The 27,637-nt window shown below is 47.9% G+C and overlaps 1 protein-coding gene across 1 annotated transcript in view; it reads left to right on the top strand.

Moving 5' to 3' along the window:
* Positions 1-27,637, top strand: part of LOC137385228 (equilibrative nucleobase transporter 1-like) — a 140,122-nt gene that overhangs the window by 52,114 nt on the left and 60,371 nt on the right. Inside the window, exons 4-8 of the mRNA XM_068060214.1 lie at positions 2,137-2,213; positions 8,243-8,335; positions 11,085-11,224; positions 22,035-22,267; positions 23,255-23,422. Coding sequence (XP_067916315.1) covers positions 2,137-2,213; positions 8,243-8,335; positions 11,085-11,224; positions 22,035-22,267; positions 23,255-23,422 — 711 coding nt within the window. The remainder of the gene's footprint in view (positions 1-2,136; positions 2,214-8,242; positions 8,336-11,084; positions 11,225-22,034; positions 22,268-23,254; positions 23,423-27,637) is intronic.

The raw sequence follows: 27,637 nt of genomic DNA, 5'->3' as shown, positions 1-27,637 counted from the left end.
CCTGTCACTCACCCAATTTCATATCCATGTGGCTACCATCACTTTTATTCCATAAGCTACAAGTTTGCTCACAAGTCTGTTGTGTGGCACTGTATCAAATGCCTTTTGAAAGTCCATGTACACCACATCAACAGCATTGCCCTCATCAACCCTCTCTGTTCCCTCCTCAAAAAACTCCAGCATGTTCGTTAAACATGATTTTCCCCTTACAAAAATCCTCTCTGGCTTTCCTTAATTAACTCACGTTTGCCCATGTGACTACAGATTTAGTCCAGAGTAATATTTTCTCGAAGTTTTTGCACCATCCACGTTAAACTGACTGGCCTGTAATTGCTGGGCTTATCTTTTACACCCTTTTTTGAACAAGGGTGTAACATCTGCAATTCTCCAGTCCTCTGGCACCTCCCCTGAGTCAAAGGAAGATTGAAAAATTATGGCCAGTGCCTCTGCGATTTCCACCCTCACTTCCCTCAGTATCCTTGGATGCATCTCATCCGGCCCTGGGACTTTATCCACTTTAAGTACAGACAGCCTATCCAATACATCCTCTTTATCTATTTCAAACCCCTCGAGTGTTTGATTTACCTCCACTTACAACATTGCCTGGGTTGCATCTTCTTCCGTGGAAAAGACAGATGCCAAGTATTCATTTAATACCTCAGCTGTGCCCTCTGCCTCCATGTGTAAATTCTCTTCTGGTCTCTAATCAGACCCACTCCCCCTTTTACCATCCTCACCGGAATAATAATTCAGGTACAGTAGTGTAGGGGTTAGGTACCTGGACAAATAATCCATGGTACAGAATTGCAGTTAATATGTTACTAAACTAATAATCCAGGGTACAGTAGTGTAGAAATTACGCTGCTTGACGAATAGCCCAGAGCACAATAGTGCTGCACTGTTACAGGGTCAGTACTGAGGGAGTGCTGCACTGTCAGAGGGTCACTACTGAGGGAGTGCTGCACTGTCAGAGGGTCAGTACAGAGGGAGTGCTGCACTGTCAGAGGATCAGTCCAGAGGGAGTGCTGCACTGTCAAGGGTCAGTGCTGAGGGAGTGCTGCACTGTCGGATGGTAGGTACTTAGGGAGTGCTGCACTGTCGGATGGTAGGTACTGAGGGAGTGCTGCACTGTCGGAGGGTCAGTACTGAGGGAGCGCTGCACTGTCAGAGGGTCAGTACTGAGGGAGTGCTGCACTGTCAGAGGGTCAGTACTGAAGGAGTGCTGCACGATCGGAGGGTAAGTACTGAGGGACTGCTGCACTGTCGGATGGTAGGAACTGAGGAGATGCTGCACTGTTGGAGGGTCAGAACAGAGGGAACGCCGCTCTGTCGGAAGGTCAGTACTGAGGGGGTGCTGCACTGTCGGAGGGTCTTTACTGAGGGAATGCTGCACTGTTAGAGGTTCAGTACTGAGGGAGTGCTGCACTGTCGGAGGGTCAGTACTGAGGGAGTGCTGCACTGTTGGAGAGTCATTACTGAGGGAGTGCTGCACTGTCGGAGGGTCAGTACTGAGGGAGTGCTGCACTGTCGGAGGGTCAGTGCTGAGGGAATGTTGCACTATCGGAGGGTCAATACTGAGGGAATGCTGCACTGTCCAAGGGTCAGTACCGAGGGAGTGCTGCACTGTCAAAGGGTCAGTACTGAGGGAGTGCTGCACTATTGGAGGGTCAGTACTGAGGGAGTGCTGCACTGTCAGAGAGTCAGTACTGAGGGAGTGCTGCACTATCGGAGGGTCAGTACTGAGGGAGTGCTGCACTGTCGGAGGGTCAGTTACTGAGGGAGAGCCGCATTGTTGCTGTTGACGTCTTTGGTGATGAGGCTTCAAATTGAGGCTCAGCCTTCACTCTCAGCTGGTCTGAAAGATCCCATGTCCACTATTATAAGAAGAGACAGGAGGATGTCTCCCCAGTGCCCTGGAGTAAATCTCTCAACCAACACCTAGACAGAGATTATCTGGTCTTTATGACAGTGCCTGTTTGTGGGATCTTTTTTTGTCAGGAAAATGGCAATATTGGCAAAACATCAAATAAGGTACCTCATTGGCTGGAAAAAGGTTTTGATGGTCTAAGGTGGGGAAAATCACAATATAATTTCAATTGCATTAATTCTCACACTACCCCTCTCCATTTGTTGCAGCTTCTGCAGGAATATTGTTCCCTGCACTCTTGCTGATTGCAGTGGGTGGAATTTCCTTATTAATAACCAACATACAGGTAAGATAACACAGTGTGTGATTGAGCAAGTAACATAATGAGGGAGTGCTGCACTGTTGGAGGGTCAGTACTGAGGGAGTGCTACACTGTCTGAGGGTCAGTACTGAGGGAGTGCTGCACTTTCGGAGGGTCAGTACTGAGGGAGTGCTGCACTGTCTGAGGGTCAGTACTGAGGGAGTGCTGCACTTTCGGAGGGTCAGTACTGAGGGAGTGCTGCACTGTCGGAGGGTTAGTACTGAGGGAGTGCTGCAATTTTGGAGGGTCAGTGCTGAGAATGTGCTGCACTGTTGGAGGGTCAGTATTGAGGGAGTGCTGCACTGTTGGAGGGTCAGTACTGAGGGAATGCTGCATTGTCGAAGGGTCAAAGAACAAAGAACAATACAGCACAGGAACAGGCCATTCGGCCCTCCAAGCCTGCGCCGATCTTGATGCCTGCCGAAACTAAAACCTTCTGCACTTCCGGGGACCGTATCCCTCTATTCCCATTCCATTCATGTATTTGTCAAGATGCTTCTTAAACGTCGCTTTCGTACCTGCTTCCACCACCTCCCCCGGCAACACGTTCCAGGCACTCACCACACTCTGTGTAAAGAACTTGCCTCGCATATGCCCTCTAAACTATGCCCCTCTCACATGAAAACTATGTCCCCTAGTAACTGACTCTTCCACCCTGGGAAAAAGCTGCTGACTATCCACTCTGTGGACTCATGCCACTCATAACATTGTAAACCTCTATCATGTCGCCCTCCACCTCCATCGTTCCAGTGAAAACAATCCGTGTTTATCCAACCTCTCCTCATAGCTAATGCCCTCCAGACCAGTCAACACCCTGGTAAACCTCTTCTGCACCCGCGCCAAAGCCGCCACATCCTTCTGGTAGTGTGGCGTCCAGTACTGAGGTAGTGCTGCACTGTCAGAGGGTCAGTAATGAGGGAGTGCTGCACTGTCGGAGCGTCAATACTGAGGGAGTGCTGCACTGTCGGAGGGTCAATACTGAGTGAATGCTGCATTGTCGGAGGGTCAGTATTGAGGGAGTGCTGCACTGTTTGAGGGTCAGTATTGAGGGAGTGCTGCACTGTCAGAGGGTCAGTACTGAGGGAGTGCTGCACTGTCAGAGGGTCAGTGCTGAGGGAGCGCTGCACTGTCAGAGGGTCAGTACTGAGGGAGTGCTGCACTGTCGGAGGGTCAGTACTGAAGGAGTGCTGCACGGTCGGAGGGTTAGTACTGAGGGAGTGCTGCACTGTCGGAGGGTTAGTGCTGAGAGAGTGCTGCACTGTCGGAGGGTCAGTACTGAGAGAATGCTGCACGGTCGGAGGGTTAGGACTGAGGGAGTGCTGCACTGTCGGAGGGTTAGTACTGAGGGAGTGCCGCACTGTCAGAGTGTCAGTATTGAGGGAGTGCTGCACTGTTGGAGGGTCAGTACTGAGGGAGTGTTGCACTGTCCGAGGGTCAGTACTGAGAGAGTGCTGCATTGTTGGAGGGTCAGTATTGAGGGAGTGCTGCACTGTCGGAGGGTCAGTACTGAGGGAGCGCTGCACTGTCGGAGGGTCAGTACTGAGGGCGTGCTGCACTGTCAGAGGGTCAGTACTGAGGGAGTGCTGCACTGTTGGAGGGTCAGTACTGAGAGAGTGCTGCACTGTCGGAGGGTTAATACTGAGGGAGTGCTGCACTGTCAGAGGGTCAGTATTGGTGGTGTGCTGCACTGTTGGAGGGTCAGTACTGAGAGAGTGCTGCACTGTCGGAGGGTTAATACTGAGGGAGTGCTGCACTGTCAGAGGGTCAGTATTGGTGGTGTGCTGCACTGTCGTAGGGTCAGTACTGAGGGAGTGCCGCACTGTCGTAGGGTCAGTACTGAGGGAGTGCCGCACTGTCGGAGGGTCAGTACTGAGGGACTGCCGCACTTTCGGAGGGTCAGTACTGAGGGTGTGCCGCGCTGTCGGATTGTCAGTACTGAGGGAGTGCTGCATTGCCGGAGGTTTAGTAATGGGGAACTGCTTCACTGTCAGGGTTACTCTCTTTTGGATGAGATATATCTGAGGCCCCCATCTGCCTTCCCAGGTGGCGTTAAAAGATCCTACAGCCATAACTGGAAACAGTGTTGGGGCTGGGTTCACTTTAGATTAGATTTTTAGATTAGAGATACAGCACTGAAACAGGCCCTTCGGCCCACCGAGTCTGTGCCGAACATCAACCACCCATTCATACTAATCCTACACTAATCCCATATTCCTACCAAACATCCCCACCTGTCCCTATATTTCCCTACCACCTACCTGTACTCGTGACAATTTATAATGGCCAATTTACCTATCAACCTGCAAGTCTTTTGGCTTGTGGGAGGAAACCGGAGCACCCGGAGAAAACCCACGCAGACACAGGGAAAACTTGCAAACTCCACACAGGCAGTACCCGGAATCGAACCCGGGTCCCTGGAGCTGCGAGGCTGCGGTGCTAACCACTGCGCCACTTGCTTTCTCTTTTCCAACATTGTTAAAGTGACAACACTTCAAATATACTTCGCTGGGTTTGAAATGTTTTGTGTCATCCTGAGATTGGGAAAGTTGCTGGGAGTAATGGGAGTACTTGATTTGTAATCTCAGTTTACTGTGGAACTCCTCTGTGTGATGGACATGTGTTTCAGCTTTGATCATTAGGATTTCTTGGGGAAATAGTCATGAGTAGGAGATGTTCGTTGAAAGCAATTTCAGGAATACCAACCAATTATAACTAATTTTAGCTGTTGTTATTCTGTTCAGGTGTGATGTCTGTAACTGTACATGCGTTTGTATCACCTGTAAGCATGAAGCTCACGTTCAAGTCAGAATGAAGGGTGTGTGTTTTCATTTACTGGCCCAACACAGAAAGATCACAAGATGGAGCCTGGCCTTTCCTGCTGTGTCTGTGGGTCTCAGTACCACATTGGGTGTGATATCAGGCAAACAGCACTCGGCCAGGATCGAAGGCTTGGCCTTTCCTGCTGTGTCTGTGGGTCTCAGTACCACATTGGGTGTGATATCAGGCAAACAGCACTAGGCCAGGATCGAAGGCTTGGCCTTTCCTGCTGTGTCTGTGGGTCTCAGTACCACATTGGGTGTGATATCAGGCAAACAGCACTAGGCCAGGATCGAAGGCTTGGCCTTTCCTGCTGTGTCTGTGTGTGTCTCAGTACCACACCGAGTGTGAGATCAGTCTAACTCAGAACTAGGCCGCGTTTGGATCCTGAGCCTTTCCTGATGTTTGTCTGGGGCTTAGGAGCACCTAGCCGTGGTCATATTCACTCATCACTAGGCCTGAACTGAAGCCTGGGCCTTTCCTGTTCTGTGCACCCAGCGATTGACAAAGTGGCTTGACGTGCTTTTACGCATCCACAGTGCAGCACTGTTGTTGTTGCATCCAGAATTGGCTCAAAATGGATCCTAAATTGGTTTCGAGACTGGGATGATGGTTGACAGATGTTTGTGAAACTGGAAGTCTGTTACTAAGGGAGCTCTGTAGAGTTCAGTACTCAGTCCATGGCTTTTTGCAGTTTGTATGAATGATTTAGACTCAAATGTAGGGGGTACGGTTAAGAAGTTTGCAGATGGTGTGAAAATTGGTCTTGCAGTTGACAGTGAGCAGAAGAGCTTTAGACTGCAGGAAGATAGAGATGGTCTGGTCAGTTGGGCAGATAACAGGATAATGGAATTTTATCTGGAGAAGTGTGAGGTAATGCTTTTGGAAAAAGCAACACGGCAAGGGACACACAATAAATGGGGAGATACTGAGTCATGCAGAGGAACAGAGGGACCAGGGAGTGTATGCCCACAGATCCTGAACGGTAGCAGGACAGATCGATAATATGCTTAAGAAGGCATTTTGCATGTTTTCATTTATTAACTGAGGCGTAGAATATTATAACAGGGAAGTTATGCTAGAACGGTATGAAACACTAGTTAGACCATAGCTTGAGAGCTGTGTACAAATCTGGTCAACACATTACAGGAAGGATGTGATTGCAATGGGAAGGGTGCAGAGAAGATTTACGAGGATGTTTCCAGGACTGGAAAATTTTAGCTATCAGGAAAGATTGAATAGACTGGGATTGTTTATCTTACAACACAAGAGGCTGAGGGGTGACTTCATTGATGTATATACAATTAAGAGGTGCCTAGGTAAGTAGGGATGATATCTTCATAGAGGGGTTAAAAATCAGGGGGCATAGATTTCAAGTAATTGGGAGGATTATGGACGAGATGACTAAACACCTTTTTCTTCACCCAAAGTGTGGTAGGGAGCTGGAACTCCCTGCCTGAAGGGTTGGTAGAGGCAGAAACCCTCACCATCTTGAAAACAGTACATGGATGCTGTCCAGAATAGATGGGGGACTTCAGTTAATGTGGATAGATTGGAGAACAAAGAACAAAGAACAGTACAGCAGAGGAACAGGCCATTCGGCCCTCCAAGCTTGCGCCGATCTGGATGCCAGCCGAAACTAACACCTTCAAGCTGGGAGTGTTCTCCTTGGGGAAGAGAAGGTTGAGAGGAGATTTGATCGAGGTGTTCAAAATCACGAGGGGGGTCTGGACAGAGTAGATCAGGAGAAACCATTCCCATTGGCGGAAGGATCGAGAACCAGAGGACACTGATTTAAGGTGATTGGCACAAGAAGCAACAGTGACAAGAGGGAAAACTATTTCACACAGCGAGTGGTTAGGATCTGGAATGCTCTGTGAGAGGATGAATCTTCTGTGCCGATGGCAGGTGAAGAAACAGTGGCCTGTCCGTGCAGGCCACGTGTCGCAGAGCTACCGCAATCTTCTGCGCAGCGGCTCATTTCAATAGCTGGGGTGGGCCGTCCCAGCCAATCATGTGGAGAGGGCGGGCTTTCCATCCCTGGCAATGGCGCCAGCCGCCTGTGTGCAGGAGGTGATGTCGTTATTAAAGGGCTGTCGACCCATACCGGCAGATTTAAATATTTAAAGATAAAGTGAATAAAAATAAATAGAGGCATCTCTTCTGCCCCTCTCCCAATCACAATTAAATTTATAATTCTCCCTCTCCCCCCCCCAAAAAACAACACACCTAGACAACCTGACCTTCTCCCCAACCTCCAAACTGCACACACCACTGAAAAACTTACCTCCTCCTCCCCTCGCCCCCAGTGTCACACCTCGATTCCTCGGATGGGGATCCGAAGGCACGGGAGTGCCGGCCACTGGGCTGAAAATTTCAGCAAGACATCAGGCGGTGACATGCATATCATTAGTTCATTCAATTTAATTTATTTCAATATTCAAATTTGGGGTGCTGTCACTGAGGGGCGGTGGTGGGTCGGTGGGGGGGGGGAGGTTGCGGGGGGGGTCACCAAAAGGCCTCGCTTGGACCATTTCCAATATGGCTGCTGGACGTACAATGCGGATTCAACAGCTGATTACTTGTGGAGTTATATCTCCCCTTATTGAGCTGGTAATATCGGACCGGGCCGCCCTCCGTCATCGGGGCGCATGGTGGCCCTCTCCCAGAGGCATCTTTAGGCCGCCCCCTCCCCTACCCTCCACGAAACGCGACTCCTGGGGGAGAACTGAATCCAGCCTAGATTGTGGTGGAGGCAGATTCTATCATGGTTCTCAAAAGATAATTTTCTAATAATCTGAAGAGAGAGAGAAAAAAAAATTATGCAGGGCTACGGGAAAAAAGGCAGGGGAGTGGGGCCGGGGAGCTGGCACAGACGCGATGGGCCGAATGGCCTCTTTCTGTGCTGTCACCATTCTATGATTCTAACCATTGTATCAGAGCTGGGCTACAGAATCAGACTAGGTCATTAAAGTAAAGGCAAAATACAGCGGGTACTGGAAATCTGAAGTAAAAACAGGACGTGCTGGAAATACTCAGCAGGCCTGGCAGCGTCTGTGGAGAGAGAAACAGAGTTAATGCTTCAGGAATGTGGCTGTGTATTTCTTTCCTGACCAGCAAGGACGCGATAGGCTGAATGGCCTCCCTCTGTGTTGAAATTGTTCAATGATTCCGTGGTTCTATGTTCTGATCCGCAGGTTGCAAACTTATTTGGAACTAAACGGTCCACAGTTATCACACTGCACAATGGTGCCATTGGTTCCTCATCAGCCGTGTTTCTGCTAGTTAAGGTGAGTGGCGAAAGCAGATTCACGAGTAATTTTCGAAAGGCGAGCGTGGCGTGGCTGGGATTAATTGGATAGCTCTTTCAAAGAGCCAGCACAGACACATTGGGCCAAATGGCCTCCTTCTGTGCTATATCATGTTCGGAATCTAAAGCAACAATGGAAGGGCAGGCAACAAATTGACTCCCAAAGACAGACTGTATGCCAATGATTCAAATCATCTTATATCACAGCTCAGATTGGCTGAGTGCATCCCAGGAGGTGAAAGGTCAGCATCTGACTTACTGACCCCAGCTAGGGACACCACATCAGAGGGGGAAGTCCTTTAGCCCCTCTTTCCTGAGGGGGAGAAGGTGAGAGGTAGAAGAGAAAGACCCTTGGGTTGGGAGCCAGAAGATCCAAAAGGGCAGGGAGGGGAGGGGAGAAAGGGAGACACAGAGAGAGAGGGGGGCGAGGGAGAGAGGGAGCAGAGGGAGAGAGAGAATGAGCACAGAGGGAGAGATGGAGAGACAAGAGAGAAAGGAGATGGAGAGAGAGCAGAGAGAGTGAGAGGGAGAAAGGCAGGGAGCGAAGGAGGGAGGAGTGAGGTTAGAGAGGGAGAAATGGAGAGAGGGGAGAGAGAGGGAGCAGAGAGGGTGAAAGGGCGAGAGAGGAAGGAGGGAGAGGGAGCAGAGAGGGAGAGAAGCAGAAAAGGAGAGAGAGGGAGAACGGGAGATAGGCTGGCAGAGAGACCTGGAGAGAGGGAGTACAGAGAAAGGGAACGGTAGGGAGAGAGAGGAGAGAGCTGGAGCAGAGAGAGAGGGATAACAGGGAGAGAGACAGGAAGATCCAGAGAAAGAGAGAGAGAGGACAGAGGGCACAGAGGGGGAGAAAGGGAGCACAGAGGGATAGATGGAGAAAGGGAGCAACAGAGAGAGAGGGGAATGAGCGGGAGTAGTGAGGTAGAGAGGAAGAAAGGGAGAGGCAGGGTGAAACGGAGAGCCGAGAGAGATAGAGAGAGGAAGGGAGAGAGACAGAGAAATTGAGGGAGCAGAGAGGATGAAGGGGAAAAGAGTCAGACAGGGAGTGAGAGGGGAGATAGGGAGAGACTGGGAGGGAGGAGAGAGAGGGAGAAAGGGAGAGACAAGGAGAGAGAGGTAGAAATGGAGAGACAGGGAGAGAGGAGAGAGAGGTAGAAAGGGAGAGAGAAGGAGAGAGGAGAGAGAGAGAGCTGTGAGAGAGAAGAAGAAAGGGAGAGAGGAGAGAAAGGTATCTGAGAGGAAGGGAGCAGAGAGCGAGAAAGGGAGACAGACAGGGAGAGAGGGGAGAGAGGGAGCAGGGAAAGGGAGCAGAGAGATAGGGAGCAGAGAGGGAGAGAGGTAGAAAGGGAGAGTGACAGAGAGAGAGGGAGAGAGACAGGGGTTGAGAGGAAGTGTGATGGGGGAGAGAGGGAGGGAGATAGGTCGGGAGAGAGGAGCAGGAAGAGAAAGGGGGAAAAGGGAGAGATGGGGAGAAAGAGGACCGAAAGAGGAAAGGGGAAGTAAAGGAGAATGGGAGAGAGAGGGAGCACAGAGTGAGAAAGGGAAGGACAGGGGGTGAGAGGGGAGAGAAAGGGAGCAGAGAAGGAGAAAGGGAGAGCCAGAAAGAGAGAGGAGAGTGAGAGAGGGAGCAGAGAAGAAGAAAGATTGAGAGAGGGAGAGAGGGACAAAGGGAGGAACAGGGAGAGAGAGGGCAGACTGAGAGCACTGAAAGAGGGGGGGGGGGAAGGGAGGGACAGGGACAGAGGGGGGAGTGGGTATCAGGGAAAAGGAGGGAATGAGGGGAGAGAGAGGGATAGAGGGAGAGAGGGAGAGATACAGGGAGAGAGAGAGTATAGAGGAAGCAGGGAGAGTGTGTGTCACTGTGGGGGGCGGGGGTGGGTGTGAGGGGGGAACAGAGAGAGAGGTCTGGAAACAGAGGGAGCAAAGAAAGAAGGAGACAAGCAAAGAGACAGGGTGAGAGAGATGGTGTCACTGTCGGAGATGAGAGGGGAAAGGGGGAGAGGGCGTGGACTGGAGAGATGGGGAGGGAGGGGGTAAGAGAGAGAGGGAAAAAGAGGAGACAGATGGGAGAGAGAGGGTGTCACTGGGGGGGGGGGGGAGAAAGAGACAAGGGGTGCACTGAGAGAGGGAGCAGAGAGAGAGGGAGAAAGGGAGAAATACAGAAAGAGAGGGCACCACAGGGTGTTACTGGAGGGAAAAGAGAGAGAGGGAGAAGAGAGGGAGAAATGGAGAAATACTGTGAGAGAGGGGAGAGAGGAGAGAGAGAAAGGGTGCCATTGAGGGGAAAAGAGAGAGGGGGCACTGAGAGAGAGAGAGCAGAGCGAGAGGGAGCAGAGAGAAAGGGAGAAACATGGAGAGAGGGGGAAGAGAGAGGGAGAAAGGAAGAGAGTGGGGGGGGGGGGGTGAGAATGGGTGCACCGAGAGGGAGCAGAGAGAGAGGGGGCACGGGGGATTGAGAGGATGGGGTTGGGGGTACTGAGAGGCAGGATAGATGAACGTGGAGGAGAGAGGTGTCACACAGGGAGAGAGAGTGTGTGGGTACAGGGAGATGGATGGGAAAGAGAGAGTGTGGGGAGTGAGACAGAGAGTGGAGGGTGCAGGGTGGGTGTTGCAGAGTGGACCGAGAGTAGGAGGAGGATGCGAGTGGGACAGAGCAAGGTGGGATGTAGTCAGGTGAGAGCAGCTGTTAACACTCACCTCTTGTTTTATACCGCCCCCAACCCCACTCTCTGTAGGTTTTGTACGAGGCTGGCCTCTCCCTGATGTCCATGTTCCTCTTCATTAGCTGCCTCAGCTCCATCCACATCCTTCGCACAATCTTCCTACTTCCCCGGACACACATTCCCTACCCTCTACCAGAGGGGTACACCTATGGGTAAGTAGGGGAGGAGGGAGTTACAGGATGGTGTTGAATCGAGGGGTTCTGGGGGTTTATATATAGAATAACACATACCCGGGAGTGAGTTACAGACTGGAATCTAATCAAGGAGTTCAGGGGGTTTATATATAGAATAACAGATACCCAGGAGTGAGTTACAGACTGGAATCTAATCGAGGGGTTCTGGGGGTTTATATATAGAATAACAGATACCCGGGAGTGAGTTACAGACTGGAATCTAATTGAGGGGTTCGGGGTTTTTTTATATAGAATAACAGATACCCGGGAGTGAGTTACAGACTGGAATCTAATTGAGGGGTTCGGGGGGTTTATATATAGAATAACAGATACCCGGGAGTGAGTTACAGACTGGAATCTAATTGAGGGGTTCGGGGTTTTTTTATATAGAATAACAGATACCCGGGAGTGAGTTACAGACTGGAATCTAATTGAGGGGTTCGGGGGGTTTATATATAGAATAACAGATACCCAGGAGTGAGTTACAGACTGGAATCTAATTGAGGGGTTCGGGGGGTTTATATATAGAATAACAGATACCCGGGAGTGAGTTACAGACTGGAATCTAATTGAGGGGTTCGGGGTTTTTTTATATAGAATAACAGATACCCGGGAGTGAGTTACAGACTGGAATCTAATTGAGGGGTTCGGGGGGTTTATATATAGAATAACAGATACCCGGGAGTGAGTTACAGACTGGAATCTAATTGAGGGGTTCAGGTGGTTTATAAACAGAATAAAAGACACCCAGGAATGAGTTACAGACCAGATTCAGGAGGAATTAGATGGAAGTCACATGAAGATTATTGTAGATCGTTTTAATCTCTGGAAACTCTGTTTTTCTCGAACGTGTCCCGTTTTGTAATTACTGTCCAGTGCCGGCAGCAGAGAAGCAGATCATTGGGCCAATCATGTCAGTGCTGAGCTCTCGGCAAGAGCAACTCAGCCAGTTCCATTCATAGGATCATTGGAACAGGAGGAAGCCATTCGGCCCTTCAAGTCTCCTCTGCCGTTCGATAAGATCATGGTTGATCTGATTGTCGTCTCAGCACCACTTTCCTGTCTGCGCCACTCCCATGACTCACTTGTCGATCCAATATCTATCCAACTCAACCTTGAACATATTCAATGACCCAGTCTCCACTCTTTTCTGTGGAACAGAGTTCCACAGACAAACGATCCTCTGAGAAAAACACATCTCCTTATCTCTGTCTTAAAATGGAGACCACATTTTTAAACTGTGGCCCCCCCCAGTCCTAGTCTTCCCCACAAGAGGAAGCATCTTCCTGTTATCCATCCTATCAAGGTCTCTCAAAATCTTATATGTTTCAATAACATCACTTCTCATTCTTCTAAACTCCAATGGGTATAGGTTCAAACTGTTCAACGTTTTATTTGTTCATCGGATGTGGGCGTCACTGGCAAGGCCAGCATTTGTTGCCCATCCCTGAATGCCTTTGACAACTGAGTGGCTTGCTAGGCCATTTCAGAGGGCAGTTAAGAGTCAACCACATTGCTCTGGGTCTGGAGTCACATGTAGGCCAGACTGGGTAAGGATGACAGATTTACTTCCCTAAAGGACATTAGTGAACCAGATTTCTTCATAAGATCAGTCCTTCATCCCCATAATTAGTCGGGTCAACCTTCTCTGAACTGCCTCTAATGCAATTATACCCATTTTCAAATAAGGAGACCAAAAATGTGCACAGTACTCTGTCGCTTTTGCATAGTAATCTTGCAAATCTTTTTCCCTTCAGATAATTATCCAATTCCCAATCGCAGGCCTCAATTCAATCTGCCTCCACCACAGTCCCAGTCAGTGCATTCCAGATCCTCACCACTCTCTATGTTAAAAAAAATAAAGTTTTCTCTCTTGTCACTGTTGCTTCTTGTGCCAATCACCTTAAATCAGTGTCCTCTGGTTCTCGATCCTTCCGCCAATGGGAACAGTTTCTCCTGATCTACTGTGTCCACACCCCCTCATGATTTTGAACATCTCTATCACATCCCCTCTTAATCTTCTCTCCTCTAAGGAGAACACTCCCAGCTTCTCCAATCTATCCACGTAACTGAAGTCCCTCATCCCTGGAACCGTTCTCCTGAATCTTTTCCAAACCCTGTCTAATACTCTAATGCTTCCAAAAATGTGGCTCTCAAGCCTGGAAACAGTACTCTAGTTGAGGCCAAACCAATATTTTATACAGCTTTATGATAACTTTCTTGTTCTTGTTCTCTATGCCTCTATTTATAAAGCCCAGGATCCCGCATGCTTTATTAACCGCTTTCTCAACCTGCCCTGCCACCTTCAATGATGTGCACATATACTCCCAAGTCCCTCTGCTCCTGCATCCCGTTTAGAATTGCAGTCTCTATTTTCTATTGTCTCTCCTTGTTCTTCCTGCCAAAATGAATCACTTCACACTTCTCTGCATTAAATGTCATCTGCCACATATCCACCCATTCCACCAGCCTGTCTATGTCCACTTGACGTTTATCACTATCCTCCTCACAGTTCACAATCCTTCCATGTTTTGTGTCATTCGCACATTTTGAAATTGTGACCTCCACAGCTAAGTCTAGCTCATTAAGATAGATCAAGAGAAGTGTGGTCCATTCCCGACTTCTGGAGAACTGCACTGTACACTTTCCTCCAGTCTGAAAAACAACTGTTCAACACTACTGTTACCTTTCACTCAGCCAACTTCGTATCCATGCTGCTACTGTCCCTTGCATTTCATGGGATTTAACTTGGCCGACAAGCCTGACATATGGTACTTCTTCAAACATATTTTGGATGTCCATGTACACCACATCAAGCACATTATGCTCATCAATGCTCTCTGTTGTCTCATCAAATAACTCAATCATGTGAGTTAAGCAAGATTTACCTTTAACACATTCGTAGATGCTGCGAGGATGTTTCCCCTTGTGGGCGAATCTCAATTTCAAATTAAGGGGTCTCCCTTTTAAGACGGACATGAGGGATTTCTTTCCTCAGAGGGTCATTAATCTTGGGGATTCTCTACCCCAGCAGACAGTGGAGGCGAGGCCATTGAATATATTGAAACCTGAGCTGGATTAGATTGATTTTTGATCTACAAAGGAGTCATGAGTTATGTGGGGCAGACAGGAAAGTGGAGTTAAGGCCAGAATCAGATCAGACATAATCGTATTTAATGGCGGAGCAGGCCCAAGGGGCCGAATGGCCTACTCCTGCTCCTTTTTCATATGTTCTTGTGTTCCTTAAATAATTAGTCCAATTGACTGTTAATTTTGTCCTGGATTGCCTTTTATAAATGTTTTCCCACTACCGATGTTAAACTGACTGGTCTGTAGTTGCTGCGTTTATCCTTCCATCTTTTTTTGAACAAAGCTGTAACATTTGCAATTCTCCAGTCCTCTGACACCACCCCTGTATCTAAGGAAGATTGGAAGATTATGGCCAGTATTGTCGCATGCATCTCATTTTGTCCTGGTGACTTATCAACTTTAATGACAGCCAAACTATTTAATATCTCCTCTTTATCACTTTTTAGCCCATCCAGTGTCTCTTCCACTTCCTTTTTCACCATAATTTCTGGCAGCATCTTCTTCCTTAGTAAAGACAAATGCAAAGTACTCATTTAATACCTCAGCCATGGTCCTTGCCCCCATGCGTAAATCCCCTTTTATGTCCCTAATTGGTAATTGGCCCCACCCTCCTTGAAATACCCTTTTGCTATTTATATGCCAATGGAAGACCTTTGGATTTTCTTAATATGTTAGTCTTTCTCAAACTGTCTCTTTGCTTCTCTTATTTCTTTTCCCACTTCCCTCTAAACTTGCTGCATACAGACTCCTTCTCACTTGTATTATCATCTGTCATACACACCCTTTTTCTGCTTCATCTTACTCTCTATCTCGCTCATCCTCCGGGGAGTTCTGATACATGGCAATGTATCTTGACTGTGCCTGCTCCACCTCCTCCTTAAAGGCAGCCCATGGTTCAATTACAGTTTTGACTCCATTTTACCTGGGCTAAGTCCGTTTTCACCCAACTGATATTAGCCCTCCCCCAAAATAATTATTTTTAAGCTGGATAACTCCTTGACTTTTTCTGCAGCTAACTAAACCTTAATATACTATAGTCATTGTCCCCGACTGACACTTAATCCACTTGATCCACCTCAGTCCCCAGAACCAGATCCAGCAATGCCTCCTTCCTCACTGGGCTAGAAACATACTGATGTAGACAATTCTCCCAAACACACTCTATAAATTCTTGCCCCTCACTTCCCTTTACACTGTTACTTTCCCAGTCTATATTAGGATAATTAAAGTCCCCTATTAGAACTAATCTATAGTTCTTGCACCTCTCTTGAATTTCTTTGCAAATATGTTCCTCCATATTTTTTCAACAACAGTTGGTAGCCTATTGTGTGATGTTACCTCTATTGTTTCTCAGTTCTAGCCAAATAGATTCTGTCCTTTCCCCCTTCTCGGACATTGTCTCCTTCCAACACTGCAACATGCTCCATAAACAATACTGCTCCCACATTTCCTTTCACACCTTCCCGAAATACCTTGTAGGCAGGATAACCCGAACCCGACGGGACCCAACGATGTGTGTCAGGTTCGGGTCGGGTCGTTTCGTGCTTCCGAGTCTGGCATGCGGGCTCGGGTCGGGCCGGGCCGGTTCGGACACACTCTATCACAACCTCCGGTAAGTGGCTCCAATGTTAATGTACTTTTTGGACTTGAAAGGTGGTTTTGTTACAGTTATTTTAAGCTTCTGAGGTTAAGCAACAAAGTGAAAAACAGAAGGTAGGTTAACTGATGGTCGGGTCGGGTTGGGTCGAGTGCAGGAAAGAAATGAAAGGACTCGGGCCGGGTCGGGCTCGGGGTCAGATTTCGTTTTCAGACCTGAGACAGCCTTTAATATTTAGTCCCCAGCCCTGCCCTCTTTTGAGCCAGATGTTATTTATTCCACAACATATTTCCATGGGGCTCTCTGTACCTGCAGGTCAACAGCCTCATTTACCACACTCCGAGTTTTTACATACATACACAGTAAATTTAGACCTTATCTCATTCCCTATTACTCTGATCCCACTGAATACCTTACTACTTCTTACTCTTGTGCTAGCGTTCTCTCCCAACTTTTGTGCACCTTGTTTTTCCTCTCTAACGATACATCCTACTTTCTCCACTCCTGTCAATTAGTTTAACCCTCCCCAATAGCACTAGCAAACTGCCCCACAATGATGTTGGTCCTGGCATTGTTCGGTTGCACGCCTGGACGCACTTGATGTTCACAAGGGTTTAGTCATTGAACTTTTTCATCCTTGATGCAGTAATACCACTCAATAAACATCACACTTATTGTGAGTTGTCTGTGCCAGATGTAGAAAAAAAACCTTTTCTCCCCTTAAGCGGATGCTGGTGTTGAAGCAGGCCACATTTGGTCAGCTCCTCAGCTTTGTCAAGTGTGTGATATCGACCAAAGCTCACAGGTCTCAGCTCAACCTGCAGCATGGCACACAAGGTGATGGTCCCACTTGACAGCCGTAATCTGGACTGACACGACCGCTCAGGCATTTGCAGATAGTTGAGTTATTTCCGGTAGACAGTCTCCCGCGGTTAGGTTTTTCATTGAGTGGCAGACTCTTGTTGCTTTCCTATGTCTGCTTCACCAGTGTGATCGCTCAGCGCTGGCCATCTCGCTGCTCCTGCAGTTGTTGCTGTGGAACCATCTGTGCCTGGTCCTCCCTCCCTCTGCGCTGCTCCTCCCCCGCCTCACGGGGGACCATGAAGACTCAGTGAATCAATCCTATGCTAGTGTGTCCCTCCCCCTCTCATGCGCTATCCTTACAGTTGACCCCCATGGAACCTCCCCCTTGCTTCTCCTTTCTGAACTCGTGTCACTGCCCCTCCATGCCCGCCACCACATCCACCGCAGATGCCACCTTGCCGTGCTACCACCTGATGCAGCTCCCACCTTTGCACGACCACTAACCAATGCGGTTCCCACCTTTTCAGGCCTTGCTGCCACTCACCAGCAATTGCCTCCGCTCCTCACTTTGCCCGTTCGAGCCAATGGACACCAGTGGTGGCCATTGCTGGGGCTGCAGCTGCCGGATGAGGGTGCATCGATAGCCCTGTTCCCTCAAATCCAGGTAAGTGGGGCCAGACAGGCAGGCTCTGGAGATTGGGGGTGCGGCGCATGGTCACTGTGGACAGGTGGCACAGTTGCCCTGGCGGGCTGCCATTGCCACCAGGATGCCCTTCCATGAGTCGTGGAATGCCTAAAATGGATGCCCCCTCTGGAGCCCGCTGAGACACTGCCATGATGGTCTCCCCACGTGGAGGCCCTTAATAACGCTAAATAGCTGGGTAAGTAACTAAAAGTAAAGGGAAAGGACTACAGTTTTTTTAATATAGTAGCTAGTGTTTTTTTTTAGGGAATCAAGGGTAAATAATCAAATTATTGGGTAATTTAAGGTGATAAATTAAGGGTAAGTCATGCCAGGGCAGCTCAGAAATGTGGAGTGCTCCTCCTGTGTAATGTGGGAAGTCATGGACACTTCCAGTGATCAGGGTGAACACGTGTGCAGGAAGTGTCTCCAGCTGCAGCTACTCAAAATCCACGTTTCGGATCTGGAACGGCGGCTGGAGACACTGTGGAGCATCTGTGAGGCTGAGATCATCGTGGATAGCATGTCGGGAGGTGGTCACACCGCAGTAAAGACTGCTCAGGCAGAAAGGGAATGGGTAGCACCAGGAAGAGTAGAAGACTTAGGCAGGTAGTGCAGGGGTTCCCTGGGTCCATCTCCCTATCTAACACATTTTCTGCTTTGGATACTGTTGGGAGAGATAGCTTCTCAGGGGAATGCAGCAAGAGTCAATTCTGTGGCACCACGGGTGGCTCAGCTGCACAGGAGGGGAGAAAAAGGAGTGGAAGAGCTATAGTGATAAGGGATTCTATCGTAAGTGGTACAGATAGGCATTTCTGTGGCTGCAAACATGACTCCAGGATGGTATGTTGTCTCTCTGGTGCTAGGGTCAAGGATGTCCTGGAGCAGCTGCAGGACATTCTGAAGGGGGAGGGTGAAGAGTCAGAGGTCGTGGTTAACATTGGTACCAATGACATAGGTAGAAAGAGGGATGAGGTCCTGCAACAAGAATTTAGGGAGCTAGGTAGCAGATTAAAAAGCAGGACCTCAAAGGTTGTAATCTCTGGATTACTCCCAGTGCCACATGCTAGTGAGTATTGAAATAGGAGGATAGAGTAGATGAATACGTGGCTGAGGAGATGGAGCATGAGGGAGGGCTTTAGTTTCCTGGATCACTGGGTCTGTTTCTGGCAAAGGTGGGACCTGTAAAAGTTGGACGGGTTGCACCTGAACCGGAGCAGGACCAACATCCTTGCTGGGAGGTTTGCTAGTGCTGTTGGGGGGGTTTAAACTAATTTGGCAGGGGGGGTGGGGTACAAAGTGGAGGTAGAGAAGGGGGTGATGCACAGTCAAATATAAACGAGAAACTGAGTCAGTCTGGAAGGCAGAGCAAATATAGACCTGTTAAGGCACAAATGAAAAATACAAAGCTGGATCTATTTTAATGCAAGGAGTCTTACTAGTAAGGCAGATGAATTGAAGGCACTGATTAGCACATGGGATTATGATATTATTACTATCACCGAGACATGGTTGAGGGAGGGGCAGGACTGGCAGCTCAATATTCTAGGGTATAGAATCTTCAGGCATAGCAGGGGAAGGGGTAAAAGAGTAGGTGGCATTGCACTGTTGATCAAGGAATCAATTACTGCAGTAAGGAGAGATGATATCTTCGAAGGTTCCTCAAATGAAGCCATATGGGTAGAACTTAAAAACAAAAAGGGGGCTATTTCTTGGCTGGGAGTGTACTACAGGACTCCAAGCAGTGAGGGAGAGATAGAGGAGCAGATATGCAGGCAAATCTCAAAGAGGTGTAAAAATAATATGGTAATAATAGTAGGGGATTTCAACTTACCAAATATCAACTGGGATAGTCTTAGTGCAAAAGGCTTAAAGGGGGAGGAATTCTTAAAATGCATGCAGGAGAGCTTTTTGAGCCAGTGCGTAGAAACTCCTACGAGAGAAGGGGCAGTACTGGACCTAATCCTAGGGAATGAAACCAGACAAGTGGTAGAAGTGTCAGTGGGGGTGCATTTAGGGGATAGTGACCACAACTCTGAAAGATTTAAGGTAGTTATGGAAAAGGACACAGAGGGACAGGAAATAAAGGCACTGAATTGGGGGAAGGTCGATCTCAAAATGAAAAAAAACACGATCTGGTCAAAGTGGACTGGGAGCAGCTACTTGTAGGAAAGTCTACATCAGACTAGTGGGAGTCATTCAAAGAGGAAATCGTGAGAGTTCAGAGCCAACATGTACCCGTTAAGATGAAGGGTAGGACTAACAGGTCCAGGGAACCCAGGATGTAAAGGAATATCGAGGATTGGATCAGGAAAAAAGAGAGAGGCTTATGGCAGATTCAGAGTGCTGAAAACAGCAGAGGCACTAGAGGAGTATAGAAAGTGTAGGGGTGGTACTTAAAGAAATAATTTGGAGAGCGAAGAGGGGACATGAAAAAACACTTGCGGGCAAGATAAAGGAAAATCCTAAGGCATTTTATAAGTATATTAAGGGCAAGAGGATAACCAGGGAAAGAGTAGGGTCCATTAGGGACCAAAGTGGCAATCTGTGTCTGGAGCCGGAGGATATAGGTGAGGTTTTAAATGATTACTTTTCATCTGTGTTCACTTTGGAGAAGGACAACATAGGTGTAGAGATCAGGGAGGGGGATTGTGATATACTTGAATATATTAGCATTGAAAGGGAGGAAGTATTAGCTGTTTTAGTGGGCTTAAAAGTGGATAAATCCCCAAGCCCATATGAGATGTATCCCAGGCTGTTATGTGAGGCAAGGGAGGAGATAGCACGGGCTCTGACACAAATTTTCAAATCCTCTCTGGCCACAGGAGAGGTACCAGAGGACTGGAAGAGAATGAATATGGTACCATTATTCAAGAAGGGTAGCAGGGATAAACCAGGTAATTACAGGCCGGTGAGTCTAACATCAGTGGTTGGGAAATTATTGGAAAGAATTCAGAGGGACAGGATTAATCTCCACTTGGAGAGGCAGGGATTAATCAGGGATAGTCAGCATGGCTTTGTCAGGGGGAGATCGTGTCTAACTAACTTGATTGAATTTTTCGAAGAGGTGACTAGATGTGTGGATGAGGGTAAAGCAGTAGATGTAGTCGACATGGACTTCAGTAAGGCTTTTGATAAGGTATGCATGGGAGATTGATTAAGAAGGTAAGAGCCCATGGGATGCAGGGCAATTTGGCAAATTGGATCCAAAATTGGCTTCGTGGCAGGAGGCAGAGGGTAATTGTCGAGGATTGTTTTTGTGAGTGGAAGCCTGTGACCAGTGATATACCACAGGGATCGGTGCTGGGACCCTTGCTGTTTGTAGTGTACATTAATGATTTAGATGTGAATAAAGGAGGTATGATCAGTAAGTTTGCAGATGACACAAAAATTGGTGGTATTGCAAACAGTAAGGAGGAAAGCCTTAGATTACAGGACGATTTAGATGGGCTGGTAAAATGGACAGAGCTGTGGCAAATGGAATTTAATCCTGAGAAGTGTGAGGTGATGCATTTTGGGAGGACTAACAAGGCAAGGGAATATACAATGGATGGTAGGACCCTAGAAAGTACAGAGTGTCAGAGGGACCTTGGTGTACTTGTCCATAGATCACTGAAGGCAGCAGCACAGGTAGATAAGGTGGTGTGGAAGGCATGTGGGATATTTGCCTTTATTAGCCGAGGCATAAAATATAAACAGCAGGGAGATTATGACGGAGCTGTATAAAACGCTAGTTAGGCCACAGCTGAAGTACTGTGTACAGTTCTGGTCACCACACTATCGGAAGGATGTGATTGCACTGGAGAGGGTGCAGAGGAGATTCACCAGGATGTTGTCTGGGCTGGAGCATTTCAGCTATGAAGAGAGACTGAAAAGGCTCGGGTTGTTTTCCTTAGAGCAGAGAAGGCTGAGGGGGGATATGAGTGAGGTATACAAAATTATGAGGGGCATTGATAGGTTAGATAGGAAGAAACTTTTCCCTTAGCGGAGGGGCCAATAACCAGGGGGCATAGATTTAAGATAAGGGGCAGGAGGTTTAGAGGGGATTTGAGCAAAAATATTTTCACCCAGAGGGTGGCTGGAATCTGGAACGCACTGCCTGAAGAGGTGGTGGAGGCGGGAACCCTCACAACACTTAAGTAGTATTTCGATGAGCACTTGAAATGTCATGGCATACAAGGCTACGGGCCTAGTTCTGGAAAACGGGATTAGAATAGTTAGGTGCTAAATGGCCGGCACAGACACGATGGGCCAAAGGGCCTGTTTCTGTGCTGTCTAACTCTATAACTCTAATTGGTCCCTTAAGTGGGTCAACTGGGCTCACACCTGGTGGCATTTCTGCCACTTTCCCGCCACGAGCAAAATAGCATGATGGCAGGAGGACATTGGGCATGCTCCGTCCGACACCTTCGCACACCATTTTGCCAGCCTTTCCACCTCCCATGCCCATCCTTTAGGTGCTGTTAAAATTCTGGCCTGTGTCAAAATGCCTCATCAGATCTCCCCATGCACCCCACCGCCCCCCTCAAGCCCTGTTCAAAAGAAACAATTTGTGCCAAATGTTCCAGTTGGGTGAGGTCCTTCATGAGTAAATATTGCCTTCTTTATTTGGACAGGCTCAGTTGTCAGAAGATTGGATTGGAATCGTCCTCCCTTGAGGAAGCAACTGCAAGCCAGATGCAGCCAGACCACGGAGGAGATGCGAGGGAGGGAGAGGAAGATGAGAGACGAGGAAAGACGGAAGGAGATCGGGGAGAGAGACTGGAAATGACAGAGGTAAACAGGGATGAGGAACAGGAGGGGCCAGAGACGACTGATGGTGTGAATCCCCAGACCAATGGGACAGAAGGTGAGAGTATTTTCTCCCTCCTCTTCCCTCCTTATCTCCCCCCCCACCTCTCTTCATTTCTGCTCCTTCATCTGAATCATCCCCCCTCCCGCAGCCGTATCCATTCCCTCTTTACCCTCCTCTATCACCTCCCCACTTTCCCTTACCCCCTTCCCCTCTTTTGCTCACTTTTGGACATCTCTCCTTCCCCTTTCTGTAATCCCCTCTTTACCCTTTTCCTCTTTCTCACTTTCCCTCTGCCCTTCCCGTCCCTCTTCCCTGCCCTCATTTCTCCTTTCATTCTTTAACTTTCCCCCTTTCCTCCTACCTTTCCTTTCCCCTGTGCCCTTCTCCCCATCTCCCTTACCCTTTCTCCTTCCCATTGCTGAAACTTCTCCTTTCCAATTGCCCCTTTGCCTTCTCTCTCATCCCTGCAATTCCCTTCTCCTTCTTCATCCTCTACTCCCATCTCTTTTCCATGCAGGATCCATGGCCTTCTGAATACAGACAGGGAGTTCAAATCAAGGAAGTCATTGCTCAGTTTTTATGTCAAAGAGAAACTGTTTCCAGTGGCAGGAGGGTCGGTCACCAGAGGGACACAGATTTAAGATAATCAGAAAAGAACCAGAGGGGGAGATGAGGAGAAATGTTTTTTAACGCAGCAAGTTGTTGTGATCTGGAACACACTGCCTGAAAGGGCGGTGGAAGCAGATTCAGTAGGAACTTTCAAAAGGGAGAAATACCTCAAGGAGAAAAAAAAACATTTGCAGGGTTAGTGGGGAAGGGGTGAAGATGGATTAATTAGATAGAATGTTTCAAAGAGCTAGCACACGCAGGACGGACCGAATGGCCTCCTCCTGTGCTGTAAAGGGAGACAATGAAAGGGCGAGGATTTCCTGTCGGCCGCTCTGGTTGAAATTGTTCAGTGAAGTGTCCATGTACCACAATATTTTTTCTTGGCCAATTCCTGCTCCACTTAACTCTGTTTCTCCTCCCCTTCCGCTGCAGACTCAGGACACAATGAGGAGGAGATTCCCTCCTTCAGGAGCTGCATCTTCTCCAAGATCTTCCTCACCCACATGCTCTGGTTCTCCGTCATACAGCTCCGTCACTACCACTTCATTGGCACACTGAACCCGATGCTCACCCTGCTCGCCAGCGGTGACTCTGAACAAGGTAAGGGGGCAGAGGGAGAAAGGGGGAGTGTGTGAGGGGAGAAGGGAGAGAGATGGGAGAGAGAGAAGAGAATGAGCTGTGGTGGCGGGGGCAAGGGGGAGAGAGAGCAGAAGAGAGGGAGGGACAGAGAGAGTGAGAGGAGAGATAGATAGAGGGGGACAGAGGGAGAGGGGTAGACAGAGGGAGAGGAGAGAGATTGAGGTAGACAGATGGAAGGTGAGGAAGGGAGGAAAGCATTGAAGCATTTGAAGAGTGTAGACATCTTGATAGTCATGGGTGATTTGACCCCAGATGTTGGCATAGAAATGTGATAGGCGCTTATGGACTAGGAACGGAGAACGACAGAGCTGAACACCTGCTACAGATCTGTGAGAAAAACTATTTGGTCATTTATACAGCCAGGTGGTGAGGGGTGTGGGTGCTTCCCACTATTCACCTCCCAACTGACTGCCGAAAGTGTTTTTGTTAATAGGTTTTTAACCCCTTGTGTTTTATTTGTCAAATAAACAGACAGCGACAGGTTTAAAACCGAAGATTATTTATTGAACAATATTCTTTCTGGAAAGTGTCACACTACACCAACATAGACATTCACTCGCACGCACACATACATACGCAGAAGAATAGATAGGTAGAGAGGAAATGGTTAGGTGGTTTGAAGTGAGGTAGGCGCTTGCGGGATCACGGTAAACGTGTTGAATCTTCACGGAGGTCAATTTGCCTTTTAAAGTTGCAGGCCTGTCTTGTTTGTTGATTTCTCTGGTGGTTGATACTTCAATCTGGAGATGGGGATCACTTTCAGTTCACCACTGCACAAGTTGAAGTGCAGAAATCACAGCAGGGCCACTTATTTGGTTTTTGCTGAATCTCTGTCCACTCTCGGCTGGACCGGCTTTTCGGATGTTTGCTCTGATTTCCCTCTCTCTCCAGAGAGCTACGTTTGAAGGTCAAAAGCCGCTCACACGTTGCCTCTGTTGGGAGATGCAGAGACCCCTCTCTGTGATGACCACAATGGCCCAGTATGTGGCTACTTCACATCTTCTTTGTTTCAAAGAACTCATTCAATTCAAAAATGTCCCTTGATGGTTTCAGGATGGGTCTAATTGACACCTCGTAGCTTGGAATGTATCCTTTCATCCTTAACTGACAGTGGGACAGTTTGAATATAAGGGGCCAGGTCGTTTGACCTTTGGTGGCCATTTTCCAGCTTATTCCTCCACTTTTTAAAGGAAAACTTGATTTTCATAACACTTCAGTTTGGGTTCTGTATTTTCAATCATACTTCAAGTGAGCATGACAGTCATCCTGAATATACTCTTCAGACAACACCCAAGAAGACTGTACACCTGGAAGAGACCAGGAGATGTTCACAGAAATCAAATAGATTTTCTGATGATCAATGAAAGGTACAAGAACAGCATCAAGAATACCTTCACTCACCCAGGTGCAGACATCTATGACTCTATGACTCTCAGTTCAGATAAATGCCTTCTTGTAACAAAGATGAAGATCAGGCTGAAAATCTAGAACATTGGTCCCATGAAAGATGAAGCCAACTTAAACAGACTGAGGGAGGAGGCAGTGATGAAGAAGCACGCTGTGACATACTGGGTGGAATGGGTTCTTCTGAAACAAAGAAGATGTGAAGTAGCATACAGGGCCATTGTTGATCATCACAGGGAGGGGTCTCTGCATTTCCCAACAAAGGTAACACATGGGCAACCTTTGACCTTCAAACGTAGCTCTCTGGAGGGAGAGGGAAATCAGAGCAAACATCCGAAAAGCCGGTCCAGCCGAGAGCTGACAGAGATTCAGCACAAACCAAATAAGTGGCCCTGCTGTGATTTCTGCATTTCAAATTGTACAGCGGAGAACTGAAAGTGATCCCCGTCTCCAGATTGGAGTATCAACCACCAGAGAAATCTACAAACAAGACAGACCTGCAACTTTAAAAGGCAAATTTACCTCCGAGAAAGTTATTAACAAGTATGAAGTTTTACTTAAGGAAGGGGCAGTGCAGGATCTTAGTGATGAGGAAACAGAAAGGAAGGTCTAAATAGAGCATTAAACACACAGCAACTGAGATGGTCTCTAAGAAAGAGGAGGAAACATTAAGAATGGATGACTGATGAAATACTCAATATGATGGAGAAAAGGAGGCAGAATATGGACAGTAAACAGGAATATGATAACATAGAATTACAGAGAAGGAAAGACATGTAAGGTGGCCAAGGAAACGTGGGAATGAACATGGTTTCAAGGAAATAGAAGAACTGGAGAAAAGGGAAAATATGAGAGCATTGCATGAGAATGTTAAAGCACTGACACACTAGAAGAAAATAGTCACAATTAGTGGCTACATAAGGAGTAAGGAAGGTGCGCTACTCTTCAAACAAGAAAGGGTAGAAAGACAATGGGTGGTGTAGAGATGTGGTGAATTGGTACCACCAGAGGACCAGAGATTTTGGGGCAGAGTCAATGCAGCGATCAAAAAGCAGAAATCAAAGAAAGCACCTGGAATCGACAACACACCAACAGAATGCCTGAAATCCCTGAATGATGTTAGCATTGGGATACTGACAGACCTCTGCGACAACATTTACAGAACTGGATTCACACCTGTGGATCTTATGCACTCAGTGTTCATTAAGCTCCCAAAGAAACCAGAAGCCCTCATAAGCCTCATGAGCCATGTGATGAAAATGATTTTAATAATCATTTTGAAAATAAATGACCGATCTACAGAAGCAGAGAGAGATGACAGTCAGTCAAGCTTCAAACTAAAGAAAGGAACAGCTTTTAACTTGAGAGTAGTGATTGATAAAAATCTCAAAGTACGAAATCCTGTGTATGTATGCTTTTTAGACTATGAGAAGGCGTTTGATAGAGTCTACCATCAGAAAATAATGCAGTGCTTAAACAATATAACAGGAATGATAAAAGGATCATTCACAATCGAGAGTGGAAGCAGTCAGCTGTGATGAGACTTGATAGCGACTTGTCAGACAGTTACCCAATCAACAGAGGAGTGCGTCAGGATTGTGTTTAAAAGTACAGCGGCAGCGGGAAGGAGTTTTGAAAAATAAAGCCAACAGTAACGTTAAAGGAGAGCTGCAAGGTGATTGGTCGAGTCACTGCTGTTAGGGAATAGCTCTAAATAGCTGGGTAAGTGTATCAGGTAAGAAAAGTTTAAAAGTTTATTTCAAACATAGTAAGTAGTGTTTTTTTTTAGGGAGTTCTGTAGGAACAAGGAGCAGGGAAAAAGGGCCCTAGAGTAACCGATATTGTTGGACAATAAGATCTTCCAGAAGGTTTAATTTAATTTAAAGGGTTAAGTCATGGCAGGAGAGCTCAAAGCCGTGGTGTGTTCCTTGTGCTCCATGTCGGAAGCCGGGAACATTTCCAGTGCCCGGGACCAGCATGTGTGCAGGAAGTGTCTCCAGCTTCAGCTCCTGGAAGCCCGGGTTTCGGAGCTGGAGCGGCAGCTGGGGACACTGTGGAGTATCCACGAGGTGGAGAGTATCGTGGATAGCACGTATAGAGAGCTGGTCACACCGCAGGCTCAGACCCCACAGGCAGGAGGGGAATGGGTGACCACCAGGCAGAGAAAGAGGACTAGGCAGGCAGTTCAGGAATCTCCTGTGGCTATTCCCCTGCAAAACAGGTATACTGCTTTGGATACTGTTGGGGGGAATGGCCTCTCAGGGGAAAGCAGCAACAGCCCAATTCGTTGCCCCACGGATGGCTCTGCTGCACAGGGGAGGAGTTAAATGTGTGGGAATGCAATAGTTATAGGGGATTCAATTATAAGGGGAATAGATAGGCGTTTCTGTGACCATAAAAGAGACTCCAGGATGGTATGTTGCCTCCCTGGTGCTAGGGTCAAGGATGTCTCAGAGCAGTTACAGGACACGCTGAAGGGAGAGGGTGAACAGCCCGTGGTCGTGGTACACATTGGTACAAACGACGTAGGTAAAAAAAAAATGAGGTCCTGAAAGCAGAATATAGGGAGCGAGGAAGTAAGTTGAAAAGTAGGACTTCAAAGGTAGTGATCTCAGGATTAGTACCAGTGCCATGTGCTAGTCAGAGTAGAAATAGCAGGATATATCGGATGAATACGTGGCTGAAGAGATGGTGTGAGGGGGAGGGTTTTAGATTCCTGGGGCATTGGGACCGGTTCTGGAGGAGGTGGGACCAGTACAAACTGGATGGGTT

This window comes from Heterodontus francisci, chromosome 28 (genome assembly GCF_036365525.1).
Source record: "Heterodontus francisci isolate sHetFra1 chromosome 28, sHetFra1.hap1, whole genome shotgun sequence".
NCBI classification, from domain to species: domain Eukaryota; kingdom Metazoa; phylum Chordata; class Chondrichthyes; order Heterodontiformes; family Heterodontidae; genus Heterodontus; species Heterodontus francisci.
Note: the sequence above shows the minus strand (reverse complement) of the source record. Positions and strands in the feature narration are given on the sequence as shown.